Source organism: Poecile atricapillus, chromosome W, assembly GCF_030490865.1.
Source record: "Poecile atricapillus isolate bPoeAtr1 chromosome W, bPoeAtr1.hap1, whole genome shotgun sequence".
Taxonomy (NCBI): Eukaryota; Metazoa; Chordata; class Aves; order Passeriformes; family Paridae; genus Poecile; species Poecile atricapillus.
This window is the reverse complement of record NC_081288.1, coordinates 41866471-41892818: the sequence shown is the minus strand read 5'-3', so window position 1 is coordinate 41892818 and position 26348 is coordinate 41866471. Positions and strand designations below refer to the sequence as shown.

Sequence of the window (26348 nt, the reverse complement as noted above, 5' to 3'; positions counted from 1 at the left end):
GGGAGATGGACACTGGCCCCATGGTGGCATGGGGACAGAGGTTGGTGGCCCCCAGGCACTTGCTGCTGCTGTCTGTCTGGATGTGCCTGGCACAGACCAAAGGCAGTGTCCAGTGCTGCCTTGGCTGTTTCACAATCAAAGCCCCTTAGATTGTAAGTTTTCAGTGGTAAGACTCAGTAAGTATTACAAAAACAGAATGGTTTTCCTGTTGGTATCTCTGAAATACTGATCTTGACTTTCAGTATGAAATAATCCCTCTCTCTGGTGCCTGTTTTCATGACTCTCTATTTGCAGCCACATTGTGTTACACATTTGGCATCCAGGCTCTCAACCTCTAGCAGAGGAGGCTCTGCTGCCAGCTGTCTCTTTCTGCAGACAAGTCTGAGCTGTGTGAAGTTACTGTGTATTTCAGGCCAGCCTTGCCTTGATCATGCCACTCTTGAAGGACGGATTGACCATGAGCTAACTGATTTGTCTAGAAAATGTCATCTGTTTGGTCATGAACCAAGACAAACAAACATCTATAAAGCCCCATCCCTCATTTAACAGCAGCACGGTATTTTTGTTTTCTATGCATCATACCTAACACTCTGGTACATTTTCATTATATATAAAATATGTATCTGTTTCTCAAATATGAGTTTGCAAGCAGAGTTAGAGATCTGTTATTTACAGCAGAAGATTTTAAGGGTGTTGGGACATGTCCCCCCAACCAGTCAGTCCCAGCACTGACATCTTGCCTCTATGAATTCCAGCGCAGAGTGTGAACACATCTTAGAAACAGGTGGAAAGTCAGGCAGCATGCCCTCTCTTTGTTCTGATATCTCTGATCTTGTGCAAGATTAACACCATCTGATGGGAGCAAACTGCTGCTCTGACCTACTTGTCTATCTTGGACCTGTTCTATCCTTGTCCAACTTGGCCAGCTTCTGCAAGTGCCTTGCTGTTCCTGGTAGACATCAAGTTGATTTGCATGATAGGTCAAGGCCTTGCCAGAAGAGCTTCTTGAGAGTTCAGTATAACCAGGATGATGGTGTTTCTCAAAGTGCCTTTATTCATGCAGTAATTCAACATTGCTTATACCTGTGAACATGAATTGTAGATTGTTTGGTTTGCTAAAATACTCCATTTACCATGCCAAAGCAAATAGTTTACTGAGAGAAGTGCCTAAGAGAGCACATAATCCCAAATGATAGTTTAATACAAATCAGAGTACACTGATGTTTGCCAAAGTGAGATAAGACTAAATGAGGAGAGGAAATTTTTCTGGTAGTTTATCCCAGCACTAGCTTCTTCAGAAGCAATGAACAGAATACTATAGCTAACCTGGAGCTGGCCCACTGTATGAAATGCTGGTTGTGTATCACAGGTGGCACTGTGTGACTTCACACTTCACTGTGACTTCAGAGCTGTAATTCCTAATTTAGCATGTATCTACATGTGTAATAGACACCTCTGTGCAGCTTAACTGAAGCTCTTGCCTACTTAATGGCTGCTGCGTGGCCACCCTTAGCCTCCATCAAGTAATGAACACAGTTGCAGGGCGAGGGAGTGCTGGCAGAGTGAGTGGGAGAGGTAGCAAAATCATTGCTGATTAGATGTATAATGTCCTGATGGAAAGCAGCAGTGTGCTTCCTAGGCAGCGGCCAACCTGAGAAGAAGATGAGCAGAGCTGGATGATGAGAAGCTGGGAAAGCTTTTCCCACTTAACAGTGCTGGGATGAAACAAGCTGATGTCTGGGTTAGGGACAAAGAACACTTTGGTCCAATACCTTAAGCCCTGGTGGAAGCTGTGTGAAGGGTTAGAGGGAGGAGGTGTGGTGGAACTGTACTCTCAGTGCAGATTTGTGGTGGACACTTGAGGTATCTTTAATTTGTGTCTTGATTTCCCTTACAGTGGAAAGCACACTCCTCAAGCTTGTCTACTGTGAAGAGAGGGCTAGAAAAAGGGCCAGGCTTCCTTCACAGCTGCTGAAAACCCTTCCTATACATGCACAGCTGGGAGGAGTACGGACAAACTCCCCAGAAACTTGTGTTGCTCTCCTGACTTTAACTAAAGTCCTATAGAGGAGAGCAGCTGTTACTTTTACTTTGCTCCCAGCTGTGTGACTGGAGCTATCTGGCTGTCCTTAAAATATATTGTTTATACTTAAAATTAGCCCTTTATGTAAGTTAAGCTCATTGGTAAGTTAAGTTCCTTGACAATTGCAGACGCAATTAGATTGAGAAACATTGAATTGCAAAATGTGGCTTCAGCTACAAGAAGAAAGAGGGAATCAGGAGGAAAAAGGGAACGCTTCCAGAAGTTGCATAAGGCCATTCAGAAAATTGGACTGCTAGGCCAAGGCATTGTTCATTTCTGTATGATTTCACTCCAGAGTTTCTCATTTTGTTGGTCAAACCTGAATATAGCAACCTGAATTGCCTGAAGACTTGTGGAGTGGCAAGGGTGAGGTTGCACCAGAACACCTGACTCCGAACTGTGATCAAATTTCAATAAGCTGTTGTCAGACACCAGTGTCACCTCTTCTCATGGTGTGAAGAAGTCCTTCCATAGGTGTCTGACAAATCTGTGCTTGGCTTCCCTGCATATCAGGAATTCCCATAATATGAGTTTAAACAGTGCTTCCTTGGGCCATGTGTCCTCTGCTTCCTAAACTGATGGGATACATGTGCTGTTGTCTAGTGTCTTTGGAGGATTTGAGAGCATGGCTCTGCTCAGACTGTGCCTAATATACAGCAGCAGGAGCTATTTTCCAGACTGAAATAAAGCTGGAAGAAGTACAAGTGGGGAGGGCAACTGATTTTTGTTCAAAGCCTACCCTGATGAGATAGAGTCCTGATGTATGTGGTACCAGCTAGAAGGGCTCCTCACTTAAGTTGTTGGCCAAAGGAGCAGAAACAGGGAGGTCTGTTCATTCCCTTCCCAGGATCAGGGAGTGCTAAAGACTCCCAGGAGCCACTGGTGTTTCCAATGACCATGGCAGAGAGGCTGATTTGTTTTTTGAAGCGCAACCTTCTGAGCAAGAGAGCTGGGTGGACTTGCTGTCCATGCAGTCCATGCTGCTTTTGCTGGTTATTGCAGACTCTTAACTTTCAGTCCCCCCCTTTCTCTGTTTTTTCAGTCCCTGAGCTACCTTGTCTCTCCCTTGTCTGTCTTCTACTTGGATACTCACAGAGTGGAGAATGCTGGCAACATGCTCCAGACTGCACGTTTAATTAATTTAACATGGGTCAGAGCTAAACCCAAGGAGCTGTGGCTGCTTTCCTGGCCTACTTTGAGACTTCTTGCAGGAGTGATAGCTGAAAGGTCAGGTCACTATCAGCAGGTTTAGGGAGGTGGCTTGGTCATCCCTGGAGTAGCAGGAGCCACCTAATGCTGTCTCAGGTTTGGGTTAATCAAGAATGTGTGTGGTACATCTGGGAAGCATGGGAATGGGGGAGAGGTTTAGGAACTGGAGAACAGTTTTGGTAGGAGTCATGGGCCCCTTTGGTGTCTGCCTGGGATGACTATAGCCTGTGCACTTCCAGCTGAAGATCTCCACAAGAGTGGAGCACTAAGCTTAGTTGCACTTGCAACTCCATCACCTCTTGAGAGAGTGCTGCAGCCCTGTCATTGCTAGGGAGGCCACCTGGGAGCCTCATTTTACAATAAAGTGTCACTGGGTATGTCACATATGTGCTCCAAGGCTCAGTCATCCCATGCACAGCTCGTCAGGTGTTTTGCACCTTCCATTTTTAAAAATGAAATGAAACATTTAATTCTTTTATTTTTTTCTACTCTTTAGTGGCATAGCTTCATCAGGAGTGGGGCAGAATACTGTCCTACACAAATGAGGGGCCTGATTTTTCAAATGTTCCTTCAGGCAGTGAGAGATGGTGGGCTGGTTTTCTCCAGGGTGAGAAAGGAATTAAGCCCACGTCTTGCCTTTGAGCTAGTTGAGTAGAACCCTAAACTTGTTAGATCTTACAGGGATGACACAGACCTCAAGCTGGTGGAGCAGACAAAGGCAGCAGAGTTCAGTGTATATTCAAAGTGGACAGAACCATACCCATTCTTTTGATAACCTTAGTGTTTCCTCTAGTTATGTCTACACAGCTCACCGCCATATACATCCTGAGGCTCCCAGCTCTCCCTGTAAATATATTTCCCACAGGGTCACAGATCTCAAGCCAGTGACCAAGTGGCTTAAAGTATGGCATCACAATGCCTCCTATATAGGTGCCCAAATCCTCTCTTGGATCTTGCTCATGACTTGTCTGAGTATCGAGTCTGCCCTTCTGGACTTTCAGCGAATTTGTGTGAGAACCACGTTCAAGATAAGACAAGAAGTTCAGTCAAACCCAGAGGAAGAATGGTCAAAGTTTTCTTTCACTCTCCTCATTAGAAAATTCTACTATGGCTGTTTCTTTACTGTCCAGGTTTTCCCATAAGTCCTGCATCTCAAATGTTTGTGGAGCAGAAGCAGAAGTAGCATTTTTTCCATCACTCAATGTCCTTTGCTGTGAAGTTGTGCTAGAATCTGTTGAAGGTGGTGCAGCATCAGCATTTGATGCTGTACTAGGACTATGGAAGCTTGGTAAACTCCATCGCTGAAGGTTTCTCTCATGGTCTGTTATGAGACCAGCTATGTTACTAACCTGAGGCTCGTGTTTATGCTCTCCTATCACACTAGGAAGTGACTGATGCACCTCTGAACTTGAGAGGTATGGAGTCATTTCTGGGGAGAAAAAGTGTTTGTTCAGAAGAGCCACATTTGCCTCAGCTAGGATCCTTTGGAGCTTCTCTTCTGGCATGCTTGCAGAGCGCTCTGTTGGCAGGTCTGGCTTGTCCAGCAAATCAGGTTCAATCTCCTGGGCTTCAGAAACGATGACCTCGGGCACTGGCCTGGTTGTCTCAGATGAAGTGTCACTGTCACCAAACTGTGCCTCATTCCTTGAGGTTTCTGTTATGGGTCCTAGCTCCCGGCTACCATGAAGTTTGTTACTTCTTGTAACTCCTTCATATTTCTTCTTGAAGCTTGCGGTAGAGTGCCTCCCTCTTGTGTGCATTTCCTGCAGACGTCTGATGTGCCCCTTTTCATCTGCTGGGAAAAACACCGAATTCTCACTCGTCTGCCGACTGTAGCGGTGGTGAGTTGGGTATGAAGGACCCTCATGGACGCTGAGAAACCTCTTGACTCTTCTCAAAACTGAATACTGTCTCTGGTGTTTCTCCTCTTCCCAAGGCCACTCTTCCCCATAGAGGAATTCAGTATCAGCCAGCCTGCCAAATAAAGCCAGGTAGTAGATGTCACTTAAATATAGGAAGCATTGGGTCTCTATGCACATTTATCCCTCTGTCTCTGACACAGAAGCCAAGACACAGGAACCAAGGCCCTAGTGTGTCCCTAAAGAGAAGGAAGAAAAGGATGAGGGTGCCAGGAAAGGCATCCAGACAGGAATCTGGCACCCTCATTTCATACTTGAGCTGCAGCCTTCTGAGGCAACTCCACATGGTTAGGCTTGTGCTAGGTTTGTGCTAGGTTTGTGCTATGCTTGTGAGGGAAAGGAGAGAAAGGAACCCTACTCAGTGCTGTAGTTACTTTTTCAGGAGAATCCTTCAGGCAAAAATAGCAACAGTGAAAAAGCTACAGCTGGAAACAGAGTACAACAGTTTCAAAAAATGTTGAAATTACTCAGATGGCCAAATCTCAATTACTTCTTGGGCATGACAGTGTGTCTGAAGGTCTCACCTGTACCTGGTACTCTTCTTCTGCACAGCCTTGGTGCTTCATGAGAGCAACTATTGCTGCACGTGCCAGTGAATTCAGTACACATCACTGGCTCAGTGCAGTCTGGACAAGCCAAACCAGCCCAGTTACCTGTCCTAAGGACAAGAACGGCAAAGGGGCTTTGGCCAAATCTGAGGCAAGGAGCAGAGGCAGGCAACAGTACTGGAGGGACAAAGGAACTTCATCCAGCATTTGCAAAGATGATAGAATAGTTTATGTTGACCTTTAGAGGCATCTAATGCAACCTCCCTGCCATGAACAGGGACATCTTCAACTAGATCAGGCTGCTCATTGCCCCATCCAACCTGACCTTAATGTTTACAGGAATGGGACATACACCACCTCTTTGGGCAGCCTGTTCCAGATGTTAGCTTGAGGTGACTGGAGAAGACTTTGCATTTGGGCTGAAGTTTTATATATTTGCTTTGGACTTGGAAGAATTTTTAGAGCTTGTTTTTAAGTTTGCGTAAGAACTATCCATTATTTTTGGAGATATAACCAGAGAAATGGTTCAGATGAGAAGATAATTAATAAAAAGTAAACACATCAGAGCTGTTTGCATTCCACAGGAGCTATCCAAGGCAACTTTTCATTCACTCCTTTCTCCATTTTTTGTGTGAAGTACTTCTTATTAAAAAATTGTTTGCAGACTTAATGATGTTTCTTCTTTGCCACCTTTCCCCCCTAGAAATTATCTTAAAATAAATTATATTCTATTAATTTTTCTTCTTTACTTTTTTTACTCTCTTCTTTACTTTTCTTTTTGCCATTTTATAGTTATTTCCAGAAGGAAATAACTTCTGAAAAGGATGTGTGCGATAAAAAGAGCTCATATAAACCATTGTCCTTTGTAGTAGAATGCATGCAAGAATGAAAAAAATAAGAGGAACAAAAATGAAAAAACACAATTTTGAGGCCAAATGAAACAAAAAATTGAAGACATTTTATTTTGATAAAGGTGGGAAATGATGGGAAAATTATAAATATCCTGAGATAATTTTTAAAGTTAGAAAAATGGCTTCTGTAAAGATTTGAAAAAGGTTTTCAGATGTGAACACCTGCTTGTCTGGTATTTTTTCAAGCTTGATGGTATTTACACTTGTTGACCTGTCTATATTACAGCATGTCACAAGTATTTAAACTAACAGCTTCTAAGCTAACTGGCCTGTCACTGGTTTCTCATACAGATCCTGACAACAGGGGGACTATCCCACACCCTCTATTCTTTGTAACCATTGTTCTTTGTTGATCTCTGCAAATAAATCCTCTTCATACCTTCACAAAATCTGACCATTTCTACTTCCATGCCAAGATTATTTGTCAATGAAAAGTCATACAACATTTAAGATGATTTCTTGTTGTTCTTCACAGACATCTGGACTGATTTCAACTTTTGTCTGCTAACTAAATGAACAAAGGAATAGCTGTTTTGCTAATTGGGAATGCATGAAGAAAATGTAGCAAAGCAAATATTATTGAGAAAAGTCAGTCTGTTCTCAGGTATCACCCTGTGCTCAGAGACTATCAGCACACCCTCCCTACAAACATGCTCTGTTTAATGATTATACAATTTAAGATATTCGTGCACAGCTTGGATGAGCACATGGACCACTGCAGACATCCTCCCACCAACACCAGCCTGTCCACTCCCTCCTATTTTCCCATTTCCATTTTCTCTGCTTGCAGTACCATCAGAGCCCGTATCCCTGCACTGACTGTCTGCCAGTCACTGCAGACTCTCGGGGTGCTGATCTTTCTGATGGCATTAAGGACCCTTAGTGCCACTCACCCCATCTCAATAGTCGATCCAAGAAATGAAGGAATGCAGTAATCAGCAGCTGCTTTTGTGTAGGGTGGCCGGGCAGAGGTATCATTCCAGTAAATATCTTTTTCCATCCTTGGCAAATTCATGTGCATCTCATCCACCGCCAGAAGTGAAACCTTAAATTTTTTTTGCATAAATCATGTCACTTTCAACATAGTGGAGTATATGAAATAGTCTACTTTATACTCTCTGGATCAACATTTCTTTCAGAAACCCTTTAACATTAGTGTATGATGGCCTGGGCATTAGGAGGAGACTCAGTATCATAAAATAAAACCCCTATATCTGCCTAGACTCATGAAAGCACAGATTTTATCATAACTTGAATCTTCTGTACTGCAAAGATATTTGCCCCAGGTTGAAGTCCTTCCCACATGTATAATGAGTTAAATGTGATCCTTCATGTGCTACAGAAAGTCTGTGTAAAGTACTACACACGTGCTCCTTAAAATGTCCAGAGGTCAAGAATCTTTCTGATAGGCTTTACTGACATTTTAAGACATTCCAAATCAAGTATGTGAACATCCCTCTAATAAATTTTACACAACAGGTTCTAAGGCACAGTAGCATGAGTATCCCACTAAGCCAGAGAGCATCTTTGTCAGTGTGAAGTGTTTTCCCATTCTTGCACATACCTGTGTCTGGTTACTTTGCTTAATTTGGTGGTTTATTTGGCCCTTGCTCTCCCTAACTCCTGGGCTCTGCTTTGCTGGAGCGGAGTCTGACAGCACCTCAGCCAGCTCTGTGCCTGGTTCTATGCAAGGGGAGCTGTGGGTGCTGTGGGACTTCCTCACGTCTCTGCTCTCCTTGACAGCACAACAGCCAGGGCTCTTTGGGGTAACTGGAATAAAACTGTACCCTTTGTCCTCTCATAGCCCCTGTGGCTGGGGACACTGGCTCCTGTGCTGACCACAGATACTGCCCTGGCTGACAGCATCTGAATGTGAATCATGGTACTGGCCTGCTTATTAGTTCAGGGTCCTGCTTGGTCTTTTTACTATTTTTGCTACCTTTCTTTTTAAAGGGTGGTTCATATGCAGTATTTTAATCTTGAGACATTCAGATTAACAAAATATGTTCTTATCTATGTGGGAACGACTTTTGGATTTTGCAGGATTGACCTACATTACATGTTTTTCCAGGAACAGAGGGGTCTTATAATTTAAGGTCAGCTGTTTGCATGGTTAGTCAGGCATTGTAAATGCCAAATAACAAAATCAAAACGAATTAGCTTGTGAAAACAAATTCTGTGGATCACAGCCACAGGTAATCCTTCAGGGAAAGGATATGTTTTGCTGGCACTTGTTGCCCTGATTTATTCCTCAGTATAAGACATAGTATTAGATGTAATGATAACCTATGGTAGAGAAAAGCTGGAAGTAGAAGTAGCAACAGCAACCTGTAAATTTCTATCGATGCACCAGTTAGTTTCAAAATCATCATCATCTTCTCCAAATGGATTAATGAGTTGTTCAGCGACCTGGAAAGAAAACAAGACAGTGAAGAAAGGCTGGCATGCCATGTCAGGATTGCTGCTGCAGAGGAATTAGGATTGGATTTTTCTGTCTCTCCCTGCCTGTCACTTGCAATCATAGCTTGAGCTCCTGTGTGATGGTTCTGCCAGCCTAGCGAAGGAACAGCTTGCTTTCACTATAGATTCATATCTCTGTGCCTCATGGTGCTGTCAATCATCATTGCCAGCCCTGGCCTACTGGGAGCTGAGACATGTCAGGGCCAAGGTAATTGTCACATCCAATAGTCATTACCTTTCCTTACTGCTGTCTTTGGCTCATTGAAATGAATGGCTTAGCAGCTAGAGGCTCTATATTATTGCACTGTTGTCTGCATGGGGTCAGTATTCCCAAGCCTTGCAGCTGGAGTCTACTGGAGGGAGTAGAGCTCATCTCTCCACCTTAGCCTCTGCTTCTTTATCAGCATTAACCCCAATGGCAACCTTCCAAGGCTTTTGAGGAAGAGCATGCTACAAAAAAAACTTGACTCAAGTCAACTCTGTGCATCATGCTAGCCAAATCCCAGAGACAGAATCTGAGTCTGTTCTTTCATTCAATCTGCTGGCTTGGGTTTCTGTACTTGAAATGGTTAAAACAGGGCAGGGCAGAAGCTCATCCTGTGGAGGACACAATCAGACAGGGAGCTCAGGCACATTTGTAGTGAGGTACCTTAGTCTGGAACTACTCTGGAAAGGGAACCCTCTCTGGCTCCCTATAGCCAGTGAAAAAATCCCCAGAGACTGCCCCCACCACCCCCATAATCACTAAAGCACATTGTGGGGAAGAGTAAGCTATTGACATAGCTGCTGATGGAGGTAAAAAAAGATTAAATAGAAAAATGTTTAAAAAATTTTAGGAAATTCAGACTGCTTCTCTATTTCCTAGTTTCTTGGTACACACATTAAATACCCTCTCCCCACCATTCTTTTCTCCTTCTGTTTATCTTTTCAAGCCCTGGTTTCGAAGCTAAACACATTCTTGATAACACCCTTCCAAGCATTCTTTGTGGTCACTATAGCCATGCACAGGAGCAGCAGTAAGGTACTTGGTTTAATATGTGTATGGGTAAAGCAACTGTATGATTAAACAGTCCTGCTCATTAAACTCACTATGGACAGATATGATCTAAATAACTTATAGCTGTAAGGCAGTTGCTCCCTGGATATTTTTCCTACGTGCCTCTAGGCTGTACCTGTGGATAAGCACTTGCTGACTCTCCAAGGCCACCACTTCCCAGGGCAGCGTTGGCACACGACAAAAGAACTGCTGAGTAGATTAGCACTACAAAAACACCTCTAAGGTGGGAGCAATGAAAGGAGACAGGGGTCACCTCTGCTCACACTCCTTGACATGGTATTAAATTTTGGGTACAACTATGAAAGTGCTGCAATAGGGAGGAACCAGAACACAGTCTATGTTGTGGCTCTCCAGGGAAGACATGGATCAACTTTGATCACCACCCAAAAATCCACGATAAAACCTATCACATGAGCTTAAAAAAGTGAGGTCTGGGACAGAGCAGACAGTGGTGGTGGCTTTTCTTTGGCTGACCTGGTACTGGCATGTGAGACATGACTTTATTCTCCAGAAAGGAATGTAGTGCTGGAAAACTAAACTCTGTATTTGGACAGTTCATCTGTCCCTGTAATGAAAAAGGGGGTTTAGAAGAGTCTCATGTAATGGGAAACTTTGGCCCTGTATTATAGGTATAACAGATTAGGCTTGAGGCCAAAGAATGAGCTCAGTTTACCCATTATTTCTGAGGAATTGCCAAGTTACTGGAAGTCAATACTTCAGGGCCCTTTTTACTGCCTGGCAGCCAAAGTCCAACACACTCGGCAGGAAACCGGCTGTAACCTTCAAGACAAAAATATCCTGACGTGGGGCACTGGAGGTTTGGATGAACCTCTAGTCTGAGGAAACACTGCTGATATTAAATTAACTTTTAAAAGCTTCTTCTCCTCCCTTTCATTTCCTTATGCAGAAGATTTTTCACTTACAATGGCATCTCATACCTGCCACAGCCAGGAGCTAGCTAGAAGCTCTGAGCCTAACTGGAAGAGAAGCTATAAACAACCTTGGGTGCTGAAGAAGGAAAACCCATTTCCCCTCACAAGCACCAGTAGCATGGTCAAGAGGAACAGCTTGCAGTTTTTAACCCTTTAGCATAACTGGAAGATACTGACTAGAAATAAAACCTCACTTTTCTCCAGGAGAAGTTGCTACCTTCACCATACCAGCCTCCCTTTCCCTCTCTCCTGCTCCCATCCAGGCTGGTCCCTATGCAGCAAAATCCTTTTCCCCCTCATTTCCTAGGTCACAGCACTAGAGGAGCTTGTCCTGCATGCACTTTTCCTCACAATCTGCCAGCTCACTGTGCTGCCTTCTCTACCCTGTCCTTTGGAGCTGGCTGTGGGAAGGTGTCTCTAACCCTGGCCAACTTTGTTCAATTTATATTCTAGCACAAAAGTTAGCTCTATGTTTCCACCATGATTAATATGCACAAAAGGAAATCTAATGTACATGGACCCCAAAGAAACTTTTTTCCAATTAGTCTATTGCAGAGGAGAGAACCACCTTGAGATATGTGGCTTAATTACTCAGCTATCAGATTGATTGTGATACGTTAGACCAGGAGTCATCAACAGGCTGCTTGGCAGCATCCAGTTCCTCTATTACTCTTCTTTTTAATGAATATTTTTATGCAGTGGAGTTCTAGCCAATATTGTCTGTCACTCTTTCACAGCCCTCTGGAACTGGGACCTTTAATTGCCTGCATCTGATGAAGTTAACAGCAGATACTACCAGCTTTGATCATAAGAAAGTATCATTCAGTCCCTTTCAGCTGATGCCAGGTCTTCAGCCATAGCTCCCCATTGGAGAATGGAGTGGGAGGAAGGATTTTTTTAATCTCTTTTCTGTCACTTTATAGTTCAAGTCCTGAGGCCTTGCGAAAGTAATATGCCCTTGGGGACTTGTGGCTGCTAAAATGGGTTCTTTCAGATTCACAACCACTTCTTACCATATGGTCTGTCAGGTGGAATTAAAAATGTACTGCATGATATTTCTATATGACCACAGAACACTTCAGGCTGAATTCACTCTGGTCTAACTTCAGTATTCACTGGTGATTTTACATGTGTGTCTCAGATCTGACACCTTGACCAGCCCCCCAGGGAGGGTTCCCCCATCACCTGGCCAGAAAGCCAATTTACCTTGAGCCATCCTGCGTAGAAAAAGAACTGCAGCAGTGTGAAGATTGGAATGTAAATATCTAAGTCATGTCCCTGATATCCTTGGTCAGTATCCAAAAATTGACGCCCTATCAGGCAGGCAAAGAAAAAGGTATAGACTGCGAGAGTAACAACCTGCAAAGAACAGAACTTCATTGAAATAATAAACTAATACAATCTTTTGCACAAGGCAACCCACACCCAATGGCCTTTGTCTGCCTTTTGCCATATAATTTTTAAATCTGTAGGAGGTATTGCAAATACAGAGGCCACAGGAAAATTTATGGCCAGGAAGAACACTTAGGAAAGAGAAAAAAATTTCACTGCTTCCCTCCCCTCTTCCAAATTATGCAAGATCTTCAAAACATCTTTGCATTAAATATGCCTTAAGTAGTTAGCCAGGCCTCCATGATCATGTGCGAGTGAACCAGTGCTCAATATCTCAAGAGCCTCTGGTTGGGACTATGAATGTTTTATACCATGAATATTTGGTACCAACCCCCCTTTTACGGAAATTGTGTTTTGAATTTTCTACCAGATAATAGCTCAGTACCTGGGTATAGACCAGTGGAATTCCAACCCAGTCATAACCAAACAAAAGGCTACACCATGACCGGTACTTATTCATCTCCTAAAAGAGGAAAAAAAACAACCAAAACCAACCAGCAAGAAGCCATAACAAAATAAAATTGCATGGGGTACAGTTCTGAATGATAAATATTTTGTTGCAGTTCATTTTTACACATATAAAAGGACAGGGAGAAAAGAAAGTATAGTATATATAAATTGAGAGTATAATGGTACCCAGTACCCCGTTTGAATGTTGACTTGGTTTATGGAGTTGAAGTGCTTAGTGTACTTTGTATATCTTCACAATTCATCTTCTGTTTCTATCTTATTAACAGTCTAGTGATACATGAAAGAGAATATATTGTATCATAAAAAGGATATTTTACCACTTAATGAAATATTCAGAGAGATTATCTTCTCTAAAGCTGATAATAAAAATCTTCAAAATGCCAAATTATTCTCTTTTCTCATATTTTTAGCAATGGAACAAGTATGAATTTAGATTGATGTTACAATAATGTTTTACTCATCAATTTTTTGCTTCTTTCAATTCCTTCTTAGTCATATTACAAAGAATCCCAGTGAATGCTGCTGTGTGTGTTTAAGTGTACATTGTTACACAAAAAAAAGTGGGATAAATCCTGAGTAGGGTCATTTAGATGACACAGGAGATCTGTGCATACTAAATCAAACCAATTTTGTAAGTCAAAAGCAACATAGCAATTTCAGATTAGTTTTTTGTAGATTTTCTTTTTCTACTTACATTCATCAGTGTCTGCAGATCCACACTGTCTCGAATTCTTCCCTCTTTTCGTGCCTTTGATGCCAAATTTCCAAACCAGACAAATGGGACCCAGTATTTCAGGTGGGGAGACTTAAGGTCATCAAAAAGTTTTCTTTCATGTCTTGTCATAAAACCTGTTTACCAAAACACCAAAACAACCTTCATTTATTCTGTGCTTTCAGTACTACTGATACTATAAATTTGGAATATGTTTCTATCTGTTTATGTAATATTTGCATAGAACTCTGCTAAACACAACTTATAATTCTAACTAGTAATCTCCTCTTTGAAACAAACAAACAAACAAAAATTAAAAAAAAAATAAAAATCCAGGACGAATCTTGCTTGCAAGAACTTCTTTTTGCATTAATTACCTGCGCTAAATTCCTCTTTACCGATATAGGCAATAATTTCCTATTACTGTGTTCTCATATCTAACTGCTGATCTATGGTAGGTACATAAAATACTATGAATTGTACAAATTACTCTCTAGTTTCATATTCTACTTTCAGAAAAATAAGGAACTGGCTATATCAGTCAAAACTGAAACAGTTTTCACCGATGATGGCTTTCAGAAGCATTTTGACATATAAGGGCAGTTATATGACCTGATTCTGATTATTTTTTGTTATATCTGCAAAGCAGTGAGCAAGCAACAGAGGATACAAGTGCATGCACGAAACAGAGCCCAATAGAGTGTGTGCCTTCTGCCAGTGAAATACTTCCCTGACAGATTGTTTGATGCTTTATTTGGGGTTATGAAGGCATGCAAAGAGATGAAGAGGGAATTGTGCACAGAAATCCCGCTGCTAAGGGGACACTGGGCCAGGTGACATGCTGTGGGGCTGCAAGCTGCTCTCTGCCTGGCAATTTGCCTTGCTGGGGTGCTGGGAAGCTATTAGGTTTCCTGAAGAGTTCCCCTGCCTCGTGAAGCCCTGCTTCCCCCTGCTGCAAGCAAGTCCAAGGTCACATAACCGGGGAGCCAGGGCTGAGTGTGACAAATCCTGCACCAGAGCCAGTCTCTGCCTGGGACTGGCAAGGGAGCAGCTGGCTTTTGGAGCAACACCTCTACCCCCTTGGGGAAGAAAGCTCTGCTCTGCTGTCTTCCTTCCACCCAGGCTTTGACAAAAACAATCTCAGAAAATTCACATTTTCCTTTGTCCAAATCTTGAATTTTCTGATATTGGAGCAATTGTCAAGTTTGGAGGATCTCAGTTTTTGCTCAGGTGTGTGACATCTATCAGGGTGGCTATAAAGTTTATTTTGTTGACATTAACTCTGAAATAAGACAAACTTAGTAACATGACAGCCCCAAAATAGGGGGCTCAGCCAACCAGTTACAAGTTTGAATGCTGAAAATTCAGTAAGAGAATTGACTGTAGACTCCAACTAGTAACTAAGAATATGGCTAACATTGCTAAAGATACATGACACAGCAAACAAATAAATACATAGAAACTCAGTTGTGTTGCATGGAAATGTGAATTAAATTAAAGGAGATTTGCTAACCACAGGGATTTTAAATATTCTGTTGTTGAGAAAAATGTCACTATTGTACAGTTGAAACAAGCCTACACAGGAGGTATGAAATACTGCAACTACTGAGAAGGAAGGCAAGGACAGGACAGAAAACACTGTGGAAGAGGAAATGTTCAGCAGCAAGACACAGTACTCGTGCAGTATCATAGAATTTCAGAACAGAATAAGATAAAGTTTTTAAAAGTTCCCTGGGCATTTTGCAGCCACCTCTCATAATCAACTTCACAGAAATACTAGGCAACCAGACAAATTGACCTGCTTGTCATGACTCCTGCCTCCTAAAAGTCTTTCAGGCTGCCTTTAGTTTCTGTCCAGCCAGCCTGCTTATTACAGGACAGGAAAAGACGCTTCTGTCAGGCTGAAACAGACAGAAAAACAAAAAATTGACTCTGGAGTAAACACTGGATGCAAGTCACTGGAGGCTCTGGAAAGATGCAGCCTGAAGGGGTCACAAAGAACAGCAAGGATCAATTCTGCTTTCCACTGAAACAGGGCACCTTCTGTTCAGAAAGCTCAACAAAGTCTGTTTTTTTTAAATTATAAAGTTCAAAGTGGCATTGAAATATTTGTGTTAACATTGATTAAATATTTGATGAATATTAATAATGCCTAGTACTCTTATTGCAGAAAATACTAATTCTGGATTGCTCTTACTGCTGGCATACAGTTCAGAACAGCTCACTGTTATTGCAGTGGTAAAGAAACACTTTATATTCCATCCAATATAGGGGAGAATATCCAAATTCAGTTCTTAAAATTACATAGTTTCTAAATATGGTCACGATGTTTTTATTTAGGAGTATTCAAAGAATTAACCAAGAAACCATATAAACAGCAATGCTGGTTTTGACAAGCACTGGAAGACTGGAGCAGCTCCAGAAAATGGGGAATATTTGTTAAATATTGTGCCAAAATCTTGAAAAGGATGGTCTAAGGAATGACGGAGCATTGAATCCTCATGAAAATATCAGAAGAGTGACATGGAGTACGATCAATAAATAATCAAAGGACACTAATGTGAACAGTGTCAGCCAAAGAGATCTTACAGGAAAGTTATTGATGAGAACACAAGCCTGGCTCAGAAAAAAATCACACATGCCCTTCCTTAAGTGATTCAAAGAGTATTCAGTTCTTCTGTCAAAACTCAATAGATTGAGACAAGACTGATTCAGGTTATTCACACTAAATATTTTTAATACTAGTGGTTAGAGAAGAAGGAACAGGATCAAGTAGATAAAAACCTCATTTTCTGCTTCTGTGTTATGTGGGAAAGGGTTAATTCAGGTGCTTCATTCCAGTGGAGGATTTGTGACTGCAGTTTACATCCATCCATAGGTATTCATGTTGCTGAGCTCACACCTCATGTTTCTCTTCAGTGTTTCCCATCAGCTCTTTTGGGGGGCTCTCTGCTCAGCTGCTCACCCATTACTCTGCTTTTTAACAGTTGTGTTCTTGAGCATCCAGCTTCCCTCTTGCACCTTGCAGCCAACAGAGTTGCTGTGCTCAGGACAGCTGCTAGGCATTTGACACTTAAAAGCATGTGTGCCCCAGCAGTCAGCATCATAAAGGAGTGAATCTCCATGGATCTGCTGTCTCCAGTTCCATAAAGCGTGTTAAAAGATGAAAAATAGTCAGGAGGAAGGTCCAGCCACTCTAGACTGTATCCTATATGGAGAGACTACAGTTGGTGAAGCTCCTGAGTTTCATTCAAGCCTTTATGCAGTCTGCTAACAGGTAACTATTGAGGGAAAAAGTACATTTCCTTCTAATTAAAAAAAGAAACCCCCAAACCTATTACAGAATCCAGTGAACAGAAAATAACAAGATGTGCAAGTTCAGACTGAGAATAAGATGTCACTCTTCAACAGCAAGTTTACTGTTGTGAATGTCTGTTCTCCTAGGATGCAGTGTAGTCTCCAGTATATCCATCTGAATTTTAAATCTGGGCTGATTATATTCCTAGAAGGTATTACAGCTCAGTCAGAAATTGCAGCATGATAAAGGATGCTGCTAGCGAGCTTTTGTGCCTTGTGTTATGGATGAGCCAGACTAGATTATTGTGGCCCTGTTCTCAAATTTAAAATCTATGAATTTAAGCAGTTAATTTGCTGAAAAAAGAGGTGCATTAGCAATAGTTACGTCATGGCTGTTCTCAGTGTGACAGCAAAATGCAAAATTGTCATAAGTTGTTTCAGTGATGACTGTGCTGTTCACATTCATATTAAATGCCTCCCTGGCATGCAGTCTGATATGCAATGCCACAGGGAGCTAGGGAGGGGATTATTGCAGAGTATTGTTTAAGTCACTGGATGTTAATAGGAGCAAAATATACCCTGAAATGCTCGGTACTGCATCAATAAAAATTCTGCAGCACAATATGCATTAAAACCCACAAAATAAGTACTGAAGTCCAGAGCTGACTATATTATCTATACTTACATACACAGTTTATAGTAGATTTTTCACTGTTAAAAAACCCAACAATCAAAACTTGCTTTCTGGTCTACAATTTTGGTACAATGCTGTGACATTCTGTCTCTTTGGAACAGATTGTCTCTAGCAATAGGGAGGCAGAGCTGGATTAGCTGCCTGGAAATGTTGTAATTTTCCAGTGCGTAGTGGAAGCAGATTGCTGGGGAGAGTGACAGAAGCTTCCTTGACCTCTCACAGGCTCAGGTAAACAGTTTTGTTGCACAGCACAAGGAAAAGAGCTTTAAAATTCAATGTATCCAACATAATGGTTTGGGGTTTTATTTCAGTAAGCCTGGCTTTTTTTTTTTTTTTAATATCCAAAGCTTCTCACACATATTTGAAATCTGTATATGTATATACACACTGCATATTTTAACTAGCTACAACTTTGCTTACTAATCTCTGCCAAAGGAATAATTTTAAGAAATTCAAGACATTCAGTAGAAAACATGACTTCTATTTGGAACACATCCCCATATCTTTGCTTTGCTGTTCTACCTCTGACACTGACCATGCCAGTCAGAAGGCACAGTGCCACACTTTGCCTTTAAATTCTGAGCAGTCAGTCCTTGAAAGGCAGTCAAAGAGTGACATGATTGAATGCTCCTCATCATCATTACACTCACTATGTTATTGAAAGAAACAGAAAATAAAGACATGTTTAATACTTAGTATATTTATCCTTGAAAAACTAAGTTTAAGGTAAGTTTTTCATTAGAAAGAAAAAACCCTTGGGGCTGAGGGATTTTTTTAGTAAATCACAACACTTAAAATGTGCAATGTATTTAAAATGCAGTCTGCTTAAATAAAAATCAAGATAAAGCTGTGTCGAGTGTTTGGGGAAGGCCTATTGCCTCCATGGGGTCTGAAAGCAGATTCACATAAGTGTGTCAAACTTGTTTGACTTCTATAGTGTTGCTAAAGACTTTAAGAACATTAAAGATGCACTCTTAAGGTTATGCCATTTAAGTCACTAATAAAAAGGTGATTGCTTTGACGTGGGTTGGTATGAGGCTCACATGGGGCCACAGGAAAGGAAAAATGAGGCTGGCTCTTTTCCTCCCTGAGCCTTGCCTCTGAGGGAAAGGAAAGCAATTTTGAGGAAGCAAAGCACAGTACCTGCTCCTACCACATGGTCCATGGTGGGGAACCTTTTGTACACAGCTGTGCTGACAGAGCGAAAGATCAGCAGAGATGTTAAATTCACATAACGCATGAGAGTCCTCCTTAACAAGCGCCCATACTCATCTCTGCCCTGGACACAGCTGGAGATGAGCAACATCAGACGATCTGGCCATGGCAAGTTCACAAACTGATTCCACCAGCGATTCACCACCAAAGTAACATAGAAACCTGAGGGTTAGAAAGAAAAAAAGTCCATTGACTATCAGGGTTTCAGTTATTTTAATTTCAGTTTGCAGAGCGTTGTTCATATCACTAAGCTGCTACCTTTCCCAGAATAAATGCAATAAACCATGTCAAAACCCAGGATACAATAAATACTAATTATTTAATGGACATTGCAATGTAACAGTACATTCCAGCTGAGTATCTCATACCCACAAATTTCCAAATTTCCTCTTCTGTAGTAAAACCTAGGGTAGATCTAGTTCATTGGAAGATCAGTTACAAGATATCAGTGTTAGTGGGCATGATCTAGATCTAGATATATGGAAACCTTTTCTGTTAGTGTATTAAGAACATGAGCATAAATGTTGCTATGACAAAAGCAACTTGAACTTGAAGAGACCTGGAAGTGGATGATTATTGTGAACCTCTAGCCTCTCATATGCCTGTCAGCTTTGAAATGCTTCCATGCACCAACATTCACAAAATGCCTGAACAGAGTTGGAGAATAATTTCACTTTTAACTGGTACTTACCAAGCACAAAGGTTACTGGGATTTGTTCAGCATATTTGTCACAGTAAATTGATAATTTTTCAAAGAACCGTTTTTGGCTACCTGTAAGAAAAAATCTGCAGCAAAAATAAAATGTATCTGTCCTTCCATAATATTCTGGCACTATCTACTAAGGGCAAACACATATAAATAATCAGATATGTGCATTGGGGAGCAACTTTGGCTAATGCCTTAAAGAAAATTCTTAAAGGTAAAGGTCTAAACACTTTTGGCAGGTATTAAAGAAGCTGGAGGAAACAACAGTATTATTCCCTGGTCTTTGTAGTTTTCTCAGGACTAATTTGACTGGCACTACTAATTGGATCAATACATCTGGAGAATCAGTTTGCTGTCCCATACATACCAAAGATGGCAGCAAGCTCTAAGTCTGCAAATAGAACTTACTCTCCATTTTTACAGGGGTACATAATGGAAATGCTTAGGTCTACTTGGATTGCAAAAAGTTACCAGTCAAATTCCTCTGATTTGAAAATGTTACTTTGTTGCAACAGGTTTTTTATTCTTATTCCCATGAAATTTTCCTTTTCTACAAGATTAAAATACAACTGTATTTATTTTGCAATCAGGAAAATATTCACCCAATGATAGCAAGTGGACCATGGCAGTAGCTTCTGCCCTTGGGAAAAGACATCTGATTAAATACAACAAGCTTCAGTATAATTCTGTTTGTATATGTGAGTATTACAGTTATTCTTTGATTTCTTATAACAGGAACATACAACAAATATTTAGTGGGTTTTACAATTGTGCAATAAAAACTGGAGAACATATAGAAAGCTTTCTGCAGTGTATTTACCATGGTCTTCAATTGCCTGACATTTCAATAAAAGAAAGATTAATTTAAATAATAGTGAGACTTTGGTGTTCCTTTACATCTTAATGCTATAATTTTCCTTCTTTGTTTACAGGTATAGATTACTGAATAAAAAAATAGTGATTAATCAGAGAAAAACTGAAGCTCATTTTCTCCTTGCTTCCAGTAAAAAGCAGAGATCTAATTAGAGGTCATGGTAAGAACGGAACCATAATTTTGATACTTCTGTGTAATGTACTTCATCAATTAAAAGTTTCACTGTACCAACTGATGCATTGCATCTGTCATATGTTGTTTAATTCACACCTTGGTGGAAAATAGCAATTCTTCTTCTAACATGTTCCTCCCAGGTGCTGGGTGACACACAGATAATAACCACATCTGGCTTCCACGCAATTTTCCTTGGTTCTTTGCAAGCTCAAAAATCAAGGCTGCACGCCTTCCTAGCTTGAAGCAAAACTTTGTTTTTCCTGGCTATATAAGTTCACTTTAAAATTATTACCTCTCAATGTTGTTAAATTCCCACCAGGCAACCAAAGACAGGGTTCTGCAGGGAGAGCAAAAGGTCTATACCTATGATCTAAAGCAGGGAGGCACACTCACGACTGACAGCTCAATGTCAGAATGACAAAAGCTGTATAGCCTAGGCTAGCGCTGAGTTTTTATTCAGTCTAACTTCAGTAGGGCGTTTGCTCAGTGCTAGGCTAAAAGTACAATCAACTGATTATGATAAACAGTATTGACACTATATACTTTCTCTGGCACCTTACAGGAAACATGGAAAGGTAAGCACATTAGAAAATGTCCAAGGAAAAGACAATAACTAAATAGTAACCTCCCCCCATCATTCATCAGCCTAACACTAGGAAGTCTGAAACTTCAGCATAACATTTAATGAGATGTGAATTGGAAAGAGTGTACCTGTATAATACACTTATCGCTGTGTAAAGAGTAGCAAAAACAATAAATTCTCTGTACAGCAATTTGTAGATGCTGCCTTTCCACCTTAGGAGTAATCTGTGAAATCCAAAGAAAGTGGCATTTGCTACTTTGCTGGAATAAGTGACTGTCATCGTCGTGGTAAGCTGGGCCTAGAAACAGTAGAAGAGAAGCAGGACACCAACAACAGTTTAGACAGTGTATCCTAACCTGAATGTACCCTTGTATAGATAGATACATGGATATACTTGTAAATTTAAATATATAATAGTATGTGTACATAAATACATGGTGTTTGTATTCACATATATATATATATAGAAAGAGAGGGAAAAATAAAATCGTGCAGTTACAAGCCCTGTTGAGACCTGCAGATTGACTGATGCAAGGCTGTATTTGGGCTTTACGTCAGTAACCACCCAAACTCAGCAGTTAGCAATGAATGTGGCCTCCTTTCTGGGTGGCAGTAGCAGGGACATGTTACACCTCTGAAGTCTCTGCTTACTCTCAGTTTGCTCCACTGTAGTGTGGGAAAAGAATAGGAAACAAATTTGTTTGACATTTTCTTCAAAACTTTTCAGCTTCTTGGTAAGAGAAGTATAGCTAAATTCCACAAATGCATGTACATCCCCAGCCAGTATTTTTAGCTGGCTGTGGAAATTATAATCATTGAAAAACCAAATGAGATTTGGAGACTGCTTCTTTCATTAACAGTTACGACAGCAGCTGAGATCAGCTGGGAAATGCTTTTATTTCTTTCCTTGAGACCAGACTTACTCATCAATACTTCAGCATTGCATGGCCATGCAAAACAAGCCATAGGGTTGCTCAGGTAGGTAGTGTGAGACACGGTGTAATTAAAGTACAACTGAAAATACACAGGTAAATACTTCTTGCTGGGTTTGGTACCTGCTTACCCAGTGCAGGGAGATGCTACAGGAACTTTCATACACTTATAAAACAAATCCTAGCTCCAAATGTGAATGAAAGCAGTTTTATACAGCATACAAGAAAGAGAGTAATTAAGACAAGCACAAAATCTCAAGAAAGTCACTATGTATCACAAATATGATTCTTGCCTATATTTTTGTGATGCCACTGTAGCAAATTTATTGGGGGGGGGGAAGAAAAATCTGAATTCCTAGTAAATAGATGCAAGTATTTTGTGCTTCTTGGCTGTGTATCTGATACAGAGCATAGAGTAAGCCTTTAAAAGACACCTGTAAAACTTCCAGTTTTTATTTTAGGCACAAAGGGAATCAACAGGGAAAAGACACCAGAAGCCTTGTATTGCTGACAGGCTGTCTCTTTTCCTCTGCAGAATGTCTGCTCAATATTTGCCAGCATGTGCCTGAAGATTACTTTTTCTGGTGTTTTTGTTTTTGTTTTAAGAAGCATTGGTTTTGGTCTTTAGAATCCAAATGATAGTTTTTCTTCTCCTGAGCCTTGGCACAGACCTTGAAATTTTTTGCTGTCATTGTTGTAGTCCAAGAAGTTCAATGCAAGCGCCAGCTTGTCTGACTGGCATGCATGGAAATGCAGTCCTGTCTGCTAAAAATCTTGTGGTCAGGATGCAATGCTTAAGAAAATGGAGTCACAGATGTCCATTCTCTAGCAAAAGTGGGGCTTTATAAACAATGAAAGAAATCTGGCTGGACTGTAGCAGAGGAATGGGGTAAAAAATACATTTAAAAATATACTGTTTCCTGGAATTGCTGTAGGAGCCTTTAGATCTTGCCCACTGATGCTGTGGAGTGCATGTTTAAGCCATATCACCAACAAGTGTGTCTCTATCTCCCCATTAATATCCACTTTTTAATGGAAATATCCAGTGGGAATGACTGAATGTAGGGACTTAGATATAGAAAAGATGTCTGATAACAGGAGGGCTCATAGCCAGGCAAGAACACAGACCCTCAGCACAACACAATGAGAGGGTGAAGTTGGATAAATGCAGGATGAAACAGAACATGAATTGCTAACTGTGGAGGCAGCCAAATATCAGAACAGAGGATTGGATAGTCACCCTCTTGTTTAGGATTTTTAAGCTGAGGGCAAATTGTAGGACAGAAGATGACCTTCAGGAAGAATTCACATAAATGAGACAGACAGGGGCTGAGGGGTTCTGCTGGTCTCCCCTGGTATCTTGGCATCTGTTAAACTTTCTGTGAGGTCTCTTCTGTTGTGGGTCACAGAGGAAAAAAGATTGCTTGCAGCACCTTTGCAGCATCTGCAGCTCTGCAGGAAGGCAGCCATTAGTGTCAAAAACATGACTCTCCATTTCTGCATTGGAGGTTCAGGAAGGATTTGTTCCTCCCAGCTATCAGAAAGTGAAAAGTGCCAGAAACTGGTCAGTAGCTAAGCTGGACAAAGTGGGTCTACCTTCTCTACAGACCTGAAGCAAATCCTGTCTTGCAAGGCCTTGTGGATGGGCTTTGGCCACAGATTACAGACCTGTAGTGATAATACGAATCAGGATTAAGAATATTTCCCCATGCAATAGACCGAGAGAAGAATTTTATCCACTAAATGCAATTTGTCTGCTTGATTCTAGTAACTATACTTCACTTAATCACACTCCAGACATCTCTTAGCGCCTTACTCAATGCTCTTGACTCTGAATAGAGACTCTTGGAAGATACTGGATGTCTCTGCTTTTCTTTCTGCCTCTGAAATGGGGCAAAGAAAAGTAGGACTGTTACAGCAATTTTAGGCTTAGGTGCCTTGGTTTCCTTGCCTTTCCTTGCCTGTGGTACACTCTGTTTTATCTTCCTGCTAAGCAAATGCTTTCCTTAACATTTATCATTAGGTTCATATGGGGACTTTGAATAATCAATGTCTTAAAATAAACATTGGGTCAGATTAGGTGATTACAGAACAGTTTAGACTATACAAAGCTATGAAAGACAGCTATGTGTTTGTCTGGTAAGATTTCTCAGTGCAGCAAAAACAAATTTAAATCTGCATTTGTGTTTTTTTTTTCTCTGAGAGCAGCTACAACCACTTAGGTACAGGCCTTGCAACTGGAAGTTTTGGCTCTTGCACGGTGGTCCCAAGCCCTTGGTTCACATGCAGAATGTTGGCAGTGAGTCCTTCCTACATTACTTATAGCCACAGGAAATTAAAAAGCTAAAACTGAGGTAGACAGGAAGAGCAAAGCATAATGATGCCTCCCAGCACATTCCTCTCTGAGCACTCTTTTGGCCAGGGCTGAAGAAGGAGAGTACATTAGATCAGATACCACAGGCACCAATGTAATGAAAAACATTCCTAATTATCATGTTGCCCTTAAATTCATCAGCAGATATAGGGCTAGACTTTTTGCTGGTATGGGTTTGTGAGTTTTGAGGACATAATGCAAGTTTATGACCATTTGATGCCTGTAGAGACCTTGACTCGTATCTGTGATGTTTTTTTCTTTTACTTGGTGTTTATTTACTTTCTGAAGCTTTCTCAAGCACAGACTGAAATGTGAGTTATATATTGCTCCACTTTTGCTAAGATCTTCAGAAGACTTTAGGCATAAAAAGATAAAAATATAAGTGCATCCTCTCCATTAATATTGAACTCAATTGTAAATGGGAGTTTTGCCTGGCAAATTTCAGGATGCATTACGATTCAGAGGGAAACCACAGCACAAAATAAGAGCCATCATTATTTCCTAACTGAAAGTCTTGTTACAGAATGTATAAATAAATAGTACCTCTATGCAGACCTACCCCTTGTCATTGTTCACCTTATTTTTTAGTTTACGGCATAGAAGAGAAAGTGAGTGAGAGAGATTTGAGTTAAGCCAACTATAAAAACATATTAAGCTTATGCTGTATCCACTGACCTGCTATTTTGATTCAGCAATCCAAGCCTGAAGGCAAATCCTGGACCCTTCCTCTTTCTCAGACGTCCTAAACCAAGTCCCCTTCAGATCTGCAATAATCACCTTGCTCTTCCCTTAACCTGAAGCAAGGGGTTGCTGGTGCCGAGCACTAAGAGGAGTGGACTGACAAGAACAGGGGTTAAAATGTCTTTCCACTTCTGGAAGTCTGTTTTTGCCAAGTACTCTGTCCTGTCAGTTACACAGGGAACAAACGCAAGCAGCAGCAGCAGCAGCAGCTGCTGATCTTGCTCTTTTCTAGTCTATAATTATAACGCCACTTGCCATCGGAAGGACCTCTTTCATTTGAATGAAGAATCTTGCAATGCTTTTGGCTGGTGCATACAGTTGTCTTTCTTCATTTTATTTTCTCCAAAATGGGATGGACAAGAAGGGAGCATTTTGTTCTGAGACCTGTCGTGAAAAGTGATATGTCTCTAACAGGGTCCTGTGAAAACACATCAATGAATAGCAATGATTAACTACATCTAAATAGGAAGATCAGAGACAGCCCCACCAAACCTGAAAATGTGCTCCAGCTGCACCTTGGTCCCACCCTGGAGCACAGCATTTGCTGTATTTCTGCTTTGCTGATTTGATTTGGGAAATCAGGTCTTTGGGGTATGCTGTAGAAATCACTCACCCCTCAAAACAGGCAGAGTTGCTGCTACCAAGTCTCAGTAGACCTATTCACAATTGTATATTTCAGCACGTGAACACCCTTCTGCAACTGGAGGTTTTACATAGGACTTCTTTCCCTCTTCCCCTTTGTAAAATGAGATGAACTCTGTCTTTTATGACCCATGGCATTAAGAATGAGCTGTAAAAGGTGATAGACTGTGAAAGCCCAGGAGATATCATATAATGTTGCCATAAACTTCAGCAGAGAATGAAATAATGTGACTGTGAAGTAAATAAAAAAAAAATGCAGGGGGAGAGAATAAGCAAGATTTATAGATTTAATTCATTTTATGATGAAAGGTTTTCCCCCCTGCCTTAGTCCCATTAAGCTACTTGAGGCCATTTATTTAATTAAAGCTCTCCCAGAAAGAATAGAAGTTTCTGCTATTGTTTGCCTTTCTTCTTGTTGTTAA

The 26348-nt window shown here is 41.0% G+C and overlaps 1 protein-coding gene across 5 annotated transcripts; it reads right to left on the bottom strand.

The window, feature by feature from the left end:
* Positions 1 to 1031: 1031 nt before the first annotated feature.
* LOC131592367 (bestrophin-3-like) lies at positions 1032 to 25372 on the bottom strand. 5 transcript variants are annotated; one of them, XM_058863831.1, is made up of 11 exons: positions 25219 to 25372; positions 23779 to 23837; positions 21366 to 21535; positions 19592 to 19686; positions 18829 to 19062; positions 13677 to 13831; positions 12897 to 12974; positions 12326 to 12478; positions 8999 to 9079; positions 7564 to 7715; positions 1032 to 5266 (listed from the first exon to the last, which is right to left on the bottom strand). In XM_058863831.1, exons 3-11 carry the CDS (start codon positions 21515 to 21517, stop codon positions 4360 to 4362), a joined length of 2007 nt encoding a protein of 668 aa, XP_058719814.1. In that variant the 5' UTR covers positions 21518 to 21535; positions 23779 to 23837; positions 25219 to 25372; the 3' UTR covers positions 1032 to 4359. The 5 variants fall into 5 exon arrangements, with proteins under 5 accessions (XP_058719814.1, XP_058719813.1, XP_058719815.1 ...); XM_058863830.1 differs by lacking the exon at positions 23779 to 23837; XM_058863832.1 differs by lacking the exons at positions 21366 to 21535; positions 23779 to 23837.
* Between the last annotated feature and the right edge of the window lie 976 nt (positions 25373 to 26348).

Coding starts and splice junctions, on each gene's coding strand:
- LOC131592367 (XM_058863831.1), bottom strand. CDS start 21,517: ATGACAGTCACTTATTCCAGCAAAGTAGCAAATGCCACTTTCTTTGGA. Junction 13,832..18,828: donor GGACCATGTGGTAGGAGCAG/GTACTGTGCTTT, acceptor TTTGGTAAACAG/GTTTTATGACAAGACATGAA. Junction 7,716..8,998: donor GCATCGATAGAAATTTACAG/GTTGCTGTTGCT, acceptor AAAAAATTTAAG/GTTTCACTTCTGGCGGTGGA.